This window comes from Parasteatoda tepidariorum, chromosome 10 (genome assembly GCF_982258835.1).
Source record: "Parasteatoda tepidariorum strain Cologne lab strain chromosome 10, Ptep-v5.0, whole genome shotgun sequence".
In the NCBI taxonomy this organism is placed as follows: Eukaryota; Metazoa; Arthropoda; class Arachnida; order Araneae; family Theridiidae; genus Parasteatoda; species Parasteatoda tepidariorum.
In genome coordinates this window covers 91,464,237-91,481,418 of record NC_141764.1, presented here as the reverse complement: position 1 = coordinate 91,481,418, position 17,182 = coordinate 91,464,237, and the positions used below count along the sequence as shown (strand labels likewise).

The following is a 17,182-nucleotide window of genomic DNA, read 5'->3' as shown; positions in this document are numbered from 1 at the left end:
AATGCATTTAAGGTAAAAAAAAAAATGTCTGTCAGCCTTTGAAAGAAAGTAAAAACTAAATTAATTTCGGATAATTAAAATCAGAGAAGACAAATTTCGAAAGTTAGTGGAGAAAAAAGTTCAAACATAGTCAAGAAAAATAAAATCGAAATTTTTGTCGAAATTGCCGATTTTTAACCTGTTGGATACCATAAAAACTAACTGACAAAAGGTTTAGAGGTAAAATTTCAATTCCATTAAATATATATATATTTTGAAATTTTGAATGAAAAGAAAAAATGAAGTAACATTTAAATTTCTAGACAATTCTAAAAGACTAACAGATAAAACGTATGGGAGTAAAATTTTCATTCCATTAAGTACATTTTTTTTAATTTTTCATGAAAGGAAAAAACTAAATTAAAATTAAAATTTCTAGACAATTTTAAAATACGAACAAACAAAAAAGCAATGCATAGTTAATGCGAAAACCTAGAAGAACTTGATATTTTTTAAATCATAAATTTAAAAAAATTGATAAAAAAGTTAGCCTTTTTAAAAATTTACAACTTTAAAAGCGTACAGCCGCTTTAAAAAACTAATCGAGCATATAACAGGTAATAAAACTATTTTAAAATAAAAATATACCTAACATAAAACAATTTAAATTATAAGCTCCTATCAAACATTTAAAAAACATAACTATGAAAACTTATATTATCACCTTTAAGGAATTACTTTTTTAACACTTATTATAAATTTGGTGCCTTCAGTTAGTTAATTAACCTAATTTACTCAGAAATTCTTGTTCTAAGAGTAGACACAATTTGCTGAGTAATTTCTGAGATTTCCCCAGAATAGAAAGTTCTAAATTGCTTCCCTCTTCATGGCCTATCTCTTAAGACCAGGACCCGAAATAAAAGGTACTAAAAGCCAACATTAGCCTTTAACACTTTAGCATGGAGAGCCATAACAACGAATATGAGATCTACTTTATAATCTGAAATCTGTTGCCAAGACACTTATTCTTTGTCGTTAATGACGATAGACGAGAAGGCGGGAAAAACATTTTCTCTATTCTTTGCATAATAATCGTGTCGTAACTTATATTTACTCAATAAATTACTTCGATTCAAGCGTTGTTATTCCGAAATAATTATCATTAAAATAGATTGTTGTAAAAAGATAGATTCTTATGTATTAATAAAAATCCTTGCAAAAATATTAAAAAATATTGAAAACGTATATGTGTATATTTTCACCCTTGTTAGTAGTAAGGAAAATTCGAGAAATGCGTATATCTACTTGCACTTCCGTACTTTTGAAAATTAATATTTTCGTTTCTCATTTATGAGAAAAATACCGTTGTTTTTAATTTAAAAATTACGATTTTACATTTATTTTCTTCATAAAATTTTATCAGGAGATTTTATATTATTATATTTTTTCACTTTTAATAACTCAATTACCTAGATAACTATGCAATTACAGTCCATTAATAAAAATGATAAACTATTATGAATTGTAAAAATAAGATGAAATAATTTGCTTCCAACTTTCAAGTTTCAATAAAACAATGTACTATTTTGCTTTTGTTTTCAATATTTACTTAAAAAATTACTTCGATTCAAGTGTTGATATTTGGAAATAATTAAACATTGAAAGAGATTTTTGCAAAAGATAAACTTTTTTATATATCAAAAACATTCTACAAAACATATGACAAAATCTTGATAATAAATATGCATTTGTTAGCACCTTTGTTTTAAGAGTAAGGAAAATTCAAGAAATACGCCCGGCCACAGTAAAGGCGGCGCTACAGTAGCAGAAAAACCTATATACGTTTACTTACATTTGTTTACTTTTAAAAATAGGGTTTTTTTTTTGATGATTTAGGAGAAAAATACCACAGTTTTTCTATGAAAATTATACTTTATATATATTTTTTTTCTTTTTAAAATGTTTTTCTTTTTAAAATGTAAATGTTCATGAGATATTTAATATTTCTTGTTCATTTTTTACAATTCAATTACCCTAAATAACGATCCAATCATAATCTGTTATTGTTGTAACGATGACAAATTAGAATTAGAATTGTAAAAGTGAGATGAAATAATTTGCTATGCACTAATTACACGTTTCAACAAAAGTATGCACCATTTAGCTTTTTATTTTATTACAATAGCTATATTTTCAGGTTTGTACACTTGCCTTAATGTGTTCTTTTTACTTAACACTTTTCTTGATCTGTATTTTAATTTCTACCTAACTACTTCAATTTTGAAGTATTTTTGTAGTACATCAATGGAAAACAGAGCACCTTTCGATCTAGCAATCACACTGTCCTGTACTACGATGCAATCGAAAGGCTGAACTTAAATATACTAATTAGTAGTTTGTAGTTGCGAAATGGATGATAAAAAGGACGTTTCTCTGAATAAACATTCGTTTCGAATTAGTATTTAAATAAAAAAAATTTTATTACATTATAACGAATTATTTTCGTGATCTATTTAGTGATTGAAATCTACAGTATCCAGTTTATTTTCGGGATAATTCTGTAAGGTAATTCGTAACGAGATGTGTTTTATTTCAGGCAAATAAACTGAATTTTCTAAGATTTTTTAATTCATATTTTGCTTTACTCGATCTCAACTAAAATTCGTCAAAATTTAATTTTGATTTTTTTATGCTTCTTTACTTTTGAAAAAGTTTCTTTTTAAACACTCTATGTGAATTTTATATTTCATTGTCAGAAAAACTCTTAAAACGTATTTTCGGGCTGGTGAATGTTGGATTACATATAATTAAATTCAAGAAGAATCTATGACAATTGTTTTGCGAAAAGTTATATTGAGAACTAGAATTAGCAGAAACTCTTCACTATATTAAATGAGATATTAGAAAAAACCGTAATTTTCCAGAAAAAAAAACTACTTCTAATCCTATTTAAGTAAATATTTTTATTTATTATAATTTCATAAAAACAAAACTTTCTTATTCCCTAATTAACGTATTTAGAACAAAACAATAAACCATTTTTTTAAAGAATTCTTTTGTTTTTTGGTGGTTTTTTCCTGGAAGTCTTTAAAACATTTTTCGTATCACCTCTAATAATAAAATGAAGAGTTTGTCTGCTTGAGTGTACCTCCTGTAATTACAAAACCATTCGTGCTAACGACTTCAAGTGAAAAAGTTTTAGAAAAAATCATAATTAGATAATTCGGAAAAGAAGTTTGAAAAATAGAATTTTCTCATTGTTTCAGAACAAGCCATTGTTTTAAACCGTAAATTATTGCTTCAAACTATAAATTATTCTGTTTTATGAAATATTTTAAAAATAACATCGATGCTGTTTGCTAGTATATAGCTTTCATTAATCAACGAAGAAGTTTACTGCACGATTTAGTTACATTTTTAAGTGGGAGTATAGGTAGGCTATGCTACCAAATTAGCATTCCTAAAGTTATCTAAAACCACGTGTTTATTTTTTCATAATTATGCTTTTGAAATATGTTTCAATAAACCTAATAATTTCAAGTCGGCAGTAATTAAAATTAAAAAAAAATTTATGTTCTGAAAAATAAAATTAATGAAGAAATTGTAATATTTCGTTTAGTAAAGATTTTAAAAAATACTATACTACTATACTATTAAAGCAGCCGATGATGCTTAATTAATTTTGGCTGTAACTACTAATTGAAACGAAAAAAATTATGTACTAAAAAGCAAAAGTAATGGAGAAATGGTATTTCGATTAGAAGAAAATCAAAAACTGGCCATACTGTGTTTGTCGTCAATGCTTTTCATTTTGGGGATAGTAACTATAGTAATTGGTGCAGTTAAAATGGTAGCTAAATATAGTTATATAGATACAAATTATTTAATTAATATATTTGATACCTTTTAAAACTGTACCAAAACTGTACAATTTTAATACTTATTCTGGAAAGAGGAACCTGATGAGTACCAGAGAAAATTGATTGTGGTAAATTTTTACTATGAGTTGGCCTTTAGCAACATTCAAAATAATGCTGAATCGAGTAATCTTTATTTTATGATATGAAAGTCAAAAAACGTGTTTTTCTTAATAACGTAAAACTAATCAGGAGAACAACAAATAATATTCATAAAAAAACTATTTTAATTTTATTAATTGTGTCGGTGACTTTCAGTTTTGTGCACAGTTTCACAGCGTTGATAAATGACGATTTGTTCATTATTTACTTTTTTACTTCGTACGAAAAAAATGCATTCAGCTGATCTATAATACCATATAAACGTTGAAAGTCATAAAAATTTAAACTAAGTGTTAAAGATTTTTAAACACTGATATTTTCTATAGACCTGGAACTGGAACTATATTAATTTTGTGGGGCACCTACACAATTGTGTTTATCCCCAGTAGAAAACTTGTTGTACCTGATAAGATTAGATTTCTTAAGGTGGAAATATTTTACAAGAAGTGAATAAAAATTCTGAGTAAACTTGGGGAGAACTTGAAGAAGATCTAAAAGATGATTAAAAAAAAAAAAAAAAAATTGGGGGGATTAGTTCCGAGATCCTATCGCCCTGTTGGCCTGTGGAAAGTCATGAAATTATCTCTAGAATTCATATTGCCCTGGAGGTCAATTTTCCTATGCATCCGAAAAGGGTTTACACATTTTTTTTAGGCTCACCCGTTTATTTCTATAGACCTGGATGCAGTAATGTACTCAAAAAGTAATTATAGTCACTTTTATTTACAAATTATGAAAAATTAATTCTTTATACACTAGACAAATATATTGAACTCATTTTCAAAAACATTTTATATATTACTGTAAACGTATTTTCCACAGAATAATTTAACTTTTCAATTATTCTGAACAATATTATAATATTTTTTTTAATTCAAGTAAAACCAAATTTTCAATCTAAATATTCAAATTTCAGAAAAAAAAATCTTTAAAATTAAACGAACGTTTGTATGAATAAAGTTCATTTGATTTCATTAGAATGGAAATTCAGAACTGTCATTTATAATTTAAAGTCAAATTTCTATCTTCTGCGTCCCAAAAGTAGCAAACTCATTCGTAAAACTTTTCACTTTACATCAAAATTTTCAATTTCAGTCTATTCCATTACAAGAGAATCCGAAAGATTAGATTAAAAATTCCAAAAATAATAAATCAGCGATATATTCTTTCCCACCAGAAAACTAATATGCAAACACAGCGCGAAGTACGAAACTTTTTCTGGTAAAACAGAAATGAAAGAAAGGGGAAAAAATATGTGTAAATAATCGAAATAGATAAGCACACAGCATTTCGAGGGAAACGAATAACGATGAAAAATATGAGGAAAGGGAAAAAAACATCGATTTTTCCCAGAAGCGAAATTTTTGCAAGAATTCTTGAATAATTCAGCTTCCCCCTACTTCTTTCAACCCATCTTGAGATGGTACCAGGCAATTTCAGGATTCTGAAGAAAAAAAGTAAAAAGCAAATGTAATTTCGACTTCGGACTCCTACAGCCCACAGGCTATCGCCAACTTTAGACACTGTAAACGTCTCTTCTTGGAGACGGTAGAAAGATACAACAAACAGCAATGCCATAAAGAAGAAAGTACTTTACAGATTATTATGCAACCATTTTCAGAGAGCGATACAAGCTGGACATGCGTTCTTTTTTTTATTTTAGTAGGAGGCAAAGTAGGTTAAGTAGATGTAATATGCGAGTACTGCGCCAGGGGGAGTGATGAACACTGGTGTTTTGGCGTTCCTTCAGATATTTATGAAGAAAACTTAGCAGGAGAAGTAAATTGAAATTATGTGCATCGCTTTAAGTCGCTTTCTAGAGCTTGAGTCTGTAATTTATGATTGTGTTTTCTACTTTCATTTATTCAAATCTCTATAAAATAGGAAACAAATGGCATCATATAATTCTGCTGCGAATAAAGTACAAAACATATTTTGTTGGTGAATGTTATAAATGAAAGGAAGGAAAATATTTTTCAACACGGCTTACAACGCAATAGCCGCTTAGTTTTTCATTTATTTCAGTTTTGAATTTATCTCGAGATAAATACATTAGCATCTTTAGAAACGCATTATTCAAATTTTATTCAAATGAAAAAGGCATTTCCAAAACGAAGCTATTTGTACTAAATGCCTAAGTTTATTACGTTTTAATATGAAAGCAGCAAGGCATGCTTTATTGTCTATTTTAAATGCTCTTTAAATTCAAGAGGATTATATTTACATATTCTAAAAATGGGACAGAATTTCTACTAGCAGCTTTAACCGACGTTTATCGAATGAAAAAAAGTCTCATTATCGATTAACATATATGTAAAGTATGTCGTTCCGATAAATAAGTTAATATAAGGCTATTTCATAATCATTATTGCAAACAAAGCTATATGGGTACTAGAGATGCCTCTTTTAACCAGGCTTTAAATATTCTTCAATGAATTTACTTAGCCTTAAATTTGGTGCTTTGACTATACAAATTCGTGAGAGTCACAATTTAAATACTTAGTGCTTATCTTATACGTATTGTTATCTTATGGGAAATTCTTCCATTGGACAGCTATCAAATACATATAACGTGAGCAAATAAAGACATCACCTCCCATAACTTGTTTCGTGATTGGATTTTCAATTGCGTTTTAGAGTCATTTTTAGTGGCTCAAATATCTAACCTCAAACATGTTAATTAATTAGTGCAAGATTAACCTACGGGATCCAACGCACAACTTACGTATTTTTTCCTAATAAACATACTTTATTTCGACCGGCTTGAATACTTGGTCACCAAAAAAAATACAAAAATAGGCACAACCTGGAAATTATGATCTCAATGTATGGCATACGGTCAAGAAAGTGATGATCGAAAATCTAAGCCTTTAATCTTAATGTCTCTCTTTTCGCGTAATTCGCCATTTCACAGCAACGTTTAAATGATTTGCGTTCGCAATAAAATTTTTCTTTCCAAACATTACAAGTAAAAAAATTCCTAGCAATTATTCTCATTTAATTAATTATTCTTTAAAAATTAATTCTTATTTTTACTGTTTTATCTTGTAGCGGTTATATAAAGCATAGGACTCCCCTGACTACATTTTATCTTGTCTGGGACTTACCAGGCAGGACCTGGTTCAAGCTCCCCTGCTAGTACTAGACTTTCTTAGAGTGAACGAGCTCATGGACCTGATCTAGCTCCACTTGTCATGGGGATGAAAACAACAACAAACACTGTCGCATAATTTTATATTACAAAATACATATTTTGAACAAAATCAGTCAATTATTTCTCAAAAAAATACGAATACTAAAATGCGAATTTTTTTAATTTCTTCACTCAAACGCTATTGGATCTATAAAATAACCACTATATAAGAATTCTAGCACTCATTCTAGTGTCATAGTCTGTGAATTCAGTATTTGACTACCATAGTATGAGCAGGTGTTTAGTTCACCGTGCTAAAGGATGCAGATCTGATTGAAACGAACTTTCGCTACGCGTGTTTCAAATGTTCGGAATCCATGCTAGTGTAAAATACACCGTGGTTTTGCCGCAGAGACTTGTGGTGTAGTGGTCTGCCGATTAATTGTCTAAACTAAACTGTGTTATGATTTCACGACCATCGCCGATAGCCTTTTTAGTGTAACGTTCACAATCAAAACCAAATAATTTTGCTGAGAGATTTTCGATCTCTCCTTTACACGATGTTTAACCCTTTGAAGCAGAATTTTTATCCGAAATATTTGTCATACTTATTTCATTATTGTGTATTAGCTTTGGTCAAAATAAGTGAAAAATATTATATTTATTTTAATAATTTATATTTATGAAATACAGCGTGAAACACCGGTGTCTTTTTTTTCTGAGTAAAAGGTAAAATTTTCCAAACACAGATCACTTTCAAACAATAACTGTTCAAATTCGCACTTATTTGAAGTTATATAAATCTAATACAAAACAGTTATTCACTATTGAAATTTCTGCAATTTACAAAATCTACTATCGATACATTTTTGAATGTGAATGGAAAAAAAATTGTCAAACTAGTTGTTCGGATCTTACGCTTTAGAACAAATTTGATTCCCATAATCTTACAAATTTTTTTAGTTACTATTAGTCTGTTTTCAATAATTAAAAAAAATACCAAAATATGTGTTTGCTTGCAATTAGAGCGACAGAAAAGTAAATATATAAACGAGACACTGGTGTCCCCTTTGCGTCAGAGGGTAAATAAATATTATTTTAAAGATCAAAAGGGCTGGTCAAGTTTATTTTATTTATTTTTTAGTTGTGCCAATTGGAATGGTTCGAATGTGAAGACAATCATATCTAGTGATTTAGTGACAGCTGATGGATTAGCGTTGGATTGGGTTGCCAAAAATCTCTACTGGGCTGATAGTGGGAGAAACATCATCGAAGTATCTCGATCAGATGGAACTTGCAGAAAAGTTTTGATTGATATCGATTTGGATGAGCCACGGGCAATAGTTGTGTTTCCTAGAAAAGGGTACACATACTCTTTCTTTATATCTATACATTTTTTTAAACCGAATTGTGCATCGTTAATGAAACATATTCGGCATTCTACTGAATGATGTGCTTTACAGAGTAAGCAAGATAAAGGTTTAAAATTTAAATTTGTGAAAGTTTAAATTTTAAAAAATTTTGAGAATGAAGTTACTGGAAAATTGGATCTGTTTTAGTTCTTAAGCAAATTTTGATGCTTAAGTAAATTTTGTAGCAAAATTTACAATTTCGTGTTCGTATCGGCATTCTATTGTATATCGGCATTCTATTGTATATCGGCATTCTATGTATTCGCCATTCCACTGTATGATGTGCTTTTCAGAGTATGCAAAGTTAAGGTTTAAAACTTAAATTTGTGAAATTTTAAATTTCTACACATTTTGAGAGCGAAGTTAATGAAAAATTGACTCTGTTTCAGTTCTTAAGCAAATTTTGACGCTTTGTAGCGAAATTTACAATTTCGTGATCGTCTCTTTATTTTAAGCATAATAACCTATGTATTCTTTAAATACTGAAGAGTAATATTTAAGAAACATTCAAAATGTCATTTATGTACGTTTAATTTCGATATATATATATATATATATATTAAATAAACGGAATAACTGTAGAAGTTGCGCATACAATAGACTCAAGAGGAGAAATTGAAAAGAAAAGTAGAAAAGAAAATTATGGAAAACTAATTTTGTAAACTCTTAAACATTTGAAAAAATCCATTTTAAACACACGTTTTCAAATATTTCAAGGTATTTTTTGAGCTAGCTATTATGTTTGTTTATTTAGTTTAGTTTTGATTTGCTAAAATAGCAAGCTTTTATTTAATAAATAATCTTCAAATTAATATCTTCGGAAAACGTTTTAATGTGGGCTGAAAACGCCCTTCTCGGTTACGATTTATATCATAAAACATTTGCTCATTAAAAAAGCTATTTTTCAAAATATAACATTTGTAAATGAAAACATGAAATTCTAATTAACATCCAACTTTAACTCCACTTAAGTCATCCATCGCTTTGTTTTTTTTAATTCATAATCTACTTAGTCCTCCTAAGTAAGTTATGAATAAAATTTTCTATCATTTCTGAACTCTTATAAAATCGTATTTTTCAGTTATCTTTTCTGGTCTGATTGGGGCAAACCTCCAAAAATCGAAAGAGCTTACTTAGATGGCAGTTCTCGTCGGGTTATAGTGGCCACTGATTTGGGATGGCCGAATGGACTGACTATTGATTATGAAGCCAGACGCCTTTATTGGGTAGATGCTCAACTGGACCGCATTGAGTCATCGGATTTGAGTGGCAAACATCGTACTCAACTTGTACAGGACGTATCGCATCCTTTTGGATTAACGTTGGTAAATAATTAAAGAAAATCATATTACAATGCTTATATTGATTTAAAAAGAGCCATATATACAGTTCGTAGAATAAAAAATGGCTCAACCTGAATAACTTTTCATTTAATGATCGGATTTCACGTACTGGAACTCAATCTTAATAGTTCGACTGCTTGACCTCTAGTACGCAAATTGATTAGCTCTGATGATATTTTGAGTTACAAAATCAGACACAAAAACGTACTTTCTATGAAACATACCTTTTTCGACGGTATGTCTAATCAGGAATCCTAATAATTAGGATTCATGATTTGACCGCAATCTGGGAAATATGATCTCACTAGAGCGTTCGAAATTTTGGACCCCATAATGTTAATTTTACTTTTTACGTGTTTCACTATATCTTGAGGACTTTTTAAATTAATTGAAAGATTTGTGATGCTTATTTCATTGTAAAATTCGATTATCTGAAAATAATTGAACACGAAAAGTAATTTTTAAAATTATTTATTATTTTTTAACAATTCATTTAATAGGGGTCCAAAAAATTTTGGACTATAAGGTGTATAATTTTTACATCATGTAACTTCAAATAATAAAATACAAAATTTGAAAAAATTGGTCAAATAGTTTCTAAGTCATCAATTTAAAAATATCACAAAGTTAATATTTGCTTTCGCAATTATTTGGCCGATTTCTTTCAAAGCAAAGTGTTGTAAACGATTATCTAACTCTTAGGATAAAATTACAGTGACACTTTCCAAATTTTTAAGCGCAACTTTTTCCATTGAAACGTAATCCCTATTGATAAAAAATTTAAAATAATGATAGAGTGACAGTATTTTAGCGTGAAAAATAATGGTGCTTGACATAGATAAAAAAAAAAGTATGTTATAAGTTTCTGACATGTCATTGACTCTGTTCTGACACAATGACGACTACGGGAAAATAGTGATTTGCTGCATTTTGCCCTTTTCTGCTAAGTCAGGCGTCTCCCCGATTCGTACTAAAAAAATATCATCCTCGCTCTAGTTTAAGTTTCTTACGCTGAGAATCATGTCTCGATGTGAGAGAAAAAGATGCTAACATTTAAAATATTTAAACTTTTGGCAATGTATTCATGGCAGTGAAAGCTAAATAATCATTTTTGAAAATACTAAAATTTTATCCTATTTTTGTTATTATATTTTATTTATTTAAACGCAATTTTAAGAAATGAAGAGGTATTATAACAAAACATTAAGTGACATTTAGTAAACAATCAATTTCTGAGTTTAATTACAGACCAAGGCCTTTTTAAAAAAATAAATAAATAATTATCCATTATTTTAAATAGAATGATTTTAGCTACAAAATGTCGTAAAAATAGCTTAAAATTGTTTTATTTCATCACATAGCTGATTTTTTAAAATTAACTAAACCGTTTATATCAATTTACGTAATCTATGCTTTTCAATTACCCGGATGGAATGACCCTAAAATTGATCGAAATAAATGCATAGGTAATGCGTATCTGCATAGCATCAGCATAGGTAATGCGTATTTGTATGATATTTTAGAAAACGAAACATTCATCAGCTTTTCCATCAGGAGAGACTCGCAAAGTTAAAAACTCATGAATACTGAAACCGAATAATTATGATCGCATCACTGCGCTAATAAATCACAAAAGAAATTCGTAGTGTAATTTCTGTACTGGGTAGGATGAACCAAAAGATGATCGAAATAAATATTTATCTCAGAGGTCAAACATCAGCATAGGTAATGCGTATTTGTATGATATTTTAGAAGTCGAAACATTCATCAGCTATTCCATCAGGAGAGACTCGCAAAGTTAAAAACTCATGAATACTGAAACCGAATAATTATGATCGCATCACTGCGCTAATAAATCACAAAAGAAATTCGTAGTGTAATTTCTGTACTGGGTAGGATGAACCAAAAGATGATCGAAATAAATATTTATCTCAGAGGTCAAACATCAGCATAGGTAATGCGTATTTGTATGATATTTTAGAAGTCGAAACATTCATCAGCTATTCCATCAGGAGAGACTCGCAAAGTTAAAAACTCATGAATACTGAAACCGAATAATTATGATCGCATCACTGCGCTAATAAATCACAAAAGAAATTCGTAGTGTAATTTCTGTACTGGGTAGGATGAACCAAAAGATGATCGAAATAAATATTTATCTCAGAGGTCAAACATCAGCATAGATATGCGTATTTGTATGATACTTTAGAAATCGAAACATTCATCAGCTTTTCCATCAGGAGAGACTCGCAAAGTTAAAAACTCATGAATACTGAAACCGAATAATTATGATCGCATCACTGCGCTAATAAATCACAAAAGAAATTCGTAGTGTAATTTCTGTACTGGGTAGGATGAACCAAAAGATGATCGAAATAAATATTTATCTCAGAGGTCAAACATCAGCATAGGTAATGCGTATTTGTATGATACTTTAGAAGTCGAAACATTCATCAGTTTTTCCATCAGGAGAGACTCGCAAAGTTAAAACTCATGAATACTGAAACCGAATAATTATGATCGCATCACTGCGCTAATAAATCACAAAAGAAATTCGTAGTGTAATTTCTGTACTGGGTAGGATGAACCAAAAGATGATCGAAATAAATATTTATCTCAGAGGTCAAACATCAGCATAGGTAATGCGTATTTGTATGATATCTTAGAAGTCGAAACATTCATCAGCTATTCCATCAGGAGAGACTCGCAAAGTTAAAAACTCATGAATACTGAAACCGAATAATTATGATCGCATCACTGCGCTAATAAATCACAAAAGAAATTCGTAGTGTAATTTCTGTACTGGGTAGGATGAACCAAAAGATGATCGAAATAAATATTTATCTCTGAGGTCAAACATCAGCATAGATATGCGTATTTGTATGATACTTTAGAAATCGAAACATTCATCAGCTTTTCCATCAGGAGAGACTCGCAAAGTTAAAAACTCATGAATACTGAAACCGAATAATTATGATCGCATCACTGCGCTAATAAATCACAAAAGAAATTCGTAGTGTAATTTCTGTACTGGGTAGGATGAACCAAAAGATGATCGAAATAAATATTTATCTCTGAGGTCAAACATCAGCATAGATATGCGTATTTGTATGATACTTTAGAAATCGAAACATTCATCAGCTTTTCCATCAGGAGAGACTCGCAAAGTTAAAAACTCATGAATACTGAAACCGAATAATTATGATCGCATCACTGCGCTAATAAATCACAAAAGAAATTCGTAGTGTAATTTCTGTACTGGGTAGGATGAACCAAAAGATGATCGAAATAAATATTTATCTCTGAGGTCAAACATCAGCATAGATATGCGTATTTGTATGATACTTTAGAAATCGAAACATTCATCAGCTATTCCATCAGGAGAGACTCGCAAAGTTAAAAACTCATGAATACTGAAACCGAATAATTATGATCGCATCACTGCGCTAATAAATCACAAAAGAAATTCGTAGTGTAATTTCTGTACTGGGTAGGATGAACCAAAAGATGATCGAAATAAATATTTATCTCTGAGGTCAAACATCAGCATAGATATGCGTATTTGTATGATACTTTAGAAATCGAAACATTCATCAGCTTTTCCATCAGGAGAGACTCGCAAAGTTAAAAACTCATGAATACTGAAACCGAATAATTATGATCGCATCACTGCGCTAATAAATCACAAAAGAAATTCGTAGTGTAATTTCTGTACTGGGTAGGATGAACCAAAAGATGATCGAAATAAATATTTATCTCTGAGGTCAAACATCAGCATAGATATGCGTATTTGTATGATACTTTAGAAATCGAAACATTCATCAGCTATTCCATCAGGAGAGACTCGCAAAGTTAAAAACTCATGAATACTGAAACCGAATAATTATGATCGCATCACTGCGCTAATAAATCACAAAAGAAATTCGTAGTGTAATTTCTGTACTGGGTAGGATGAACCAAAAGATGATCGAAATAAATATTTATCTCTGAGGTCAAACATCAGCATAGATATGCGTATTTGTATGATACTTTAGAAATCGAAACATTCATCAGCTATTCCATCAGGAGAGACTCGCAAAGTTAAAAACTCATGAATACTGAAACCGAATAATTATGATCGCATCACTGCGCTAATAAATCACAAAAGAAATTCGTAGTGTAATTTCTGTACTGGGTAGGATGAACCAAAAGATGATCGAAATAAATATTTATCTTTGAGGTCAAACATCAGCATAGATATGCGTATTTGTATGATACTTTAGAAATCGAAACATTCATCAGCTTTTCCATCAGGAGAGACTCGCAAAGTTAAAAACTCATGAATACTGAAACCGAATAATTATGATCGCATCACTGCGCTAATAAATCACAAAAGAAATTCGTAGTGTAATTTCTGTACTGGGTAGGATGAACCAAAAGATGATCGAAATAAATATTTATCTCTGAGGTCAAACATCAGCATAGATATGCGTATTTGTATGATACTTTAGAAATCGAAACATTCATCAGCTATTCCATCAGGAGAGACTCGCAAAGTTAAAAACTCATGAATACTGAAACCGAATAATTATGATCGCATCACTGCGCTAATAAATCACAAAAGAAATTCGTAGTGTAATTTCTGTACTGGGTAGGATGAACCAAAAGATGATCGAAATAAATATTTATCTCTGAGGTCAAACATCAGCATAGATATGCGTATTTGTATGATACTTTAGAAATCGAAACATTCATCAGCTTTTCCATCAGGAGAGACTCGCAAAGTTAAAAACTCATGAATACTGAAACCGAATAATTATGATCGCATCACTGCGCTAATAAATCACAAAAGAAATTCGTAGTGTAATTTCTGTACTGGGTAGGATGAACCAAAAGATGATCGAAATAAATATTTATCTCTGAGGTCAAACATCAGCATAGATATGCGTATTTGTATGATACTTTAGAAATCGAAACATTCATCAGCTATTCCATCAGGAGAGACTCGCAAAGTTAAAAACTCATGAATACTGAAACCGAATAATTATGATCGCATCACTGCGCTAATAAATCACAAAAGAAATTCGTAGTGTAATTTCTGTACTGGGTAGGATGAACCAAAAGATGATCGAAATAAATATTTATCTCTGAGGTCAAACATCAGCATAGATATGCGTATTTGTATGATACTTTAGAAATCGAAACATTCATCAGCTTTTCCATCAGGAGAGACTCGCAAAGTTAAAAACTCATGAATACTGAAACCGAATAATTATGATCGCATCACTGCGCTAATAAATCACAAAAGAAATTCGTAGTGTAATTTCTGTACTGGGTAGGATGAACCAAAAGATGATCGAAATAAATATTTATCTCTGAGGTCAAACATCAGCATAGATATGCGTATTTGTATGATACTTTAGAAATCGAAACATTCATCAGCTATTCCATCAGGAGAGACTCGCAAAGTTAAAAACTCATGAATACTGAAACCGAATAATTATGATCGCATCACTGCGCTAATAAATCACAAAAGAAATTCGTAGTGTAATTTCTGTACTGGGTAGGATGAACCAAAAGATGATCGAAATAAATATTTATCTCTGAGGTCAAACATCAGCATAGATATGCGTATTTGTATGATACTTTAGAAATCGAAACATTCATCAGCTATTCCATCAGGAGAGACTCGCAAAGTTAAAAACTCATGAATACTGAAACCGAATAATTATGATCGCATCACTGCGCTAATAAATCACAAAAGAAATTCGTAGTGTAATTTCTGTACTGGGTAGGATGAACCAAAAGATGATCGAAATAAATATTTATCTCTGAGGTCAAACATCAGCATAGATATGCGTATTTGTATGATACTTTAGAAATCGAAACATTCATCAGCTTTTCCATCAGGAGAGACTCGCAAAGTTAAAAACTCATGAATACTGAAACCGAATAATTATGATCGCATCACTGCGCTAATAAATCACAAAAGAAATTCGTAGTGTAATTTCTGTACTGGGTAGGATGAACCAAAAGATGATCGAAATAAATATTTATCTCTGAGGTCAAACATCAGCATAGATATGCGTATTTGTATGATACTTTAGAAATCGAAACATTCATCAGCTATTCCATCAGGAGAGACTCGCAAAGTTAAAAACTCATGAATACTGAAACCGAATAATTATGATCGCATCACTGCGCTAATAAATCACAAAAGAAATTCGTAGTGTAATTTCTGTACTGGGTAGGATGAACCAAAAGATGATCGAAATAAATATTTATCTCTGAGGTCAAACATCAGCATAGATATGCGTATTTGTATGATACTTTAGAAATCGAAACATTCATCAGCTATTCCATCAGGAGAGACTCGCAAAGTTAAAAACTCATGAATACTGAAACCGAATAATTATGATCGCATCACTGCGCTAATAAATCACAAAAGAAATTCGTAGTGTAATTTCTGTACTGGGTAGGATGAACCAAAAGATGATCGAAATAAATATTTATCTCTGAGGTCAAACATCAGCATAGATATGCGTATTTGTATGATACTTTAGAAATCGAAACATTCATCAGCTTTTCCATCAGGAGAGACTCGCAAAGTTAAAAACTCACGAATACTGAAACCGAATAATTATGATCGCATCACTGCGCTAATAAATCACAAAAGAAATTCGTAGTGTAATTTCTGTACTGGGTAGGATGAACCAAAAGATGATCGAAATAAATATTTATCTCTGAGGTCAAACATCAGCATAGATATGCGTATTTGTATGATACTTTAGAAATCGAAACATTCATCAGCTATTCCATCAGGAGAGACTCGCAAAGTTAAAAACTCATGAATACTGAAACCGAATAATTATGATCGCATCACTGCGCTAATAAATCACAAAAGAAATTCGTAGTGTAATTTCTGTACTGGGTAGGATGAACCAAAAGATGATCGAAATAAATATTTATCTCTGAGGTCAAACATCAGCATAGATATGCGTATTTGTATGATACTTTAGAAATCGAAACATTCATCAGCTTTTCCATCAGGAGAGACTCGCAAAGTTAAAAACTCATGAATACTGAAACCGAATAATTATGATCGCATCACTGCGCTAATAAATCACAAAAGAAATTCGTAGTGTAATTTCTGTACTGGGTAGGATGAACCAAAAGATGATCGAAATAAATATTTATCTCTGAGGTCAAACATCAGCATAGATATGCGTATTTGTATGATACTTTAGAAATCGAAACATTCATCAGCTATTCCATCAGGAGAGACTCGCAAAGTTAAAAACTCATGAATACTGAAAC

At 30.5% G+C, this 17,182-nt stretch overlaps 1 protein-coding gene across 1 annotated transcript in view; it reads left to right on the top strand.

The window, feature by feature from the left end:
- LOC122271649 (low-density lipoprotein receptor-related protein 4) overlaps positions 1–17,182 on the top strand; it is a 463,426-nt gene that overhangs the window by 413,618 nt on the left and 32,626 nt on the right. Inside the window, exons 27-28 of the mRNA XM_043053650.3 lie at positions 8,276–8,494; positions 9,625–9,868. Of these exons, the coding sequence (XP_042909584.2) occupies positions 8,276–8,494; positions 9,625–9,868 (463 nt within the window). The remainder of the gene's footprint in view (positions 1–8,275; positions 8,495–9,624; positions 9,869–17,182) is intronic.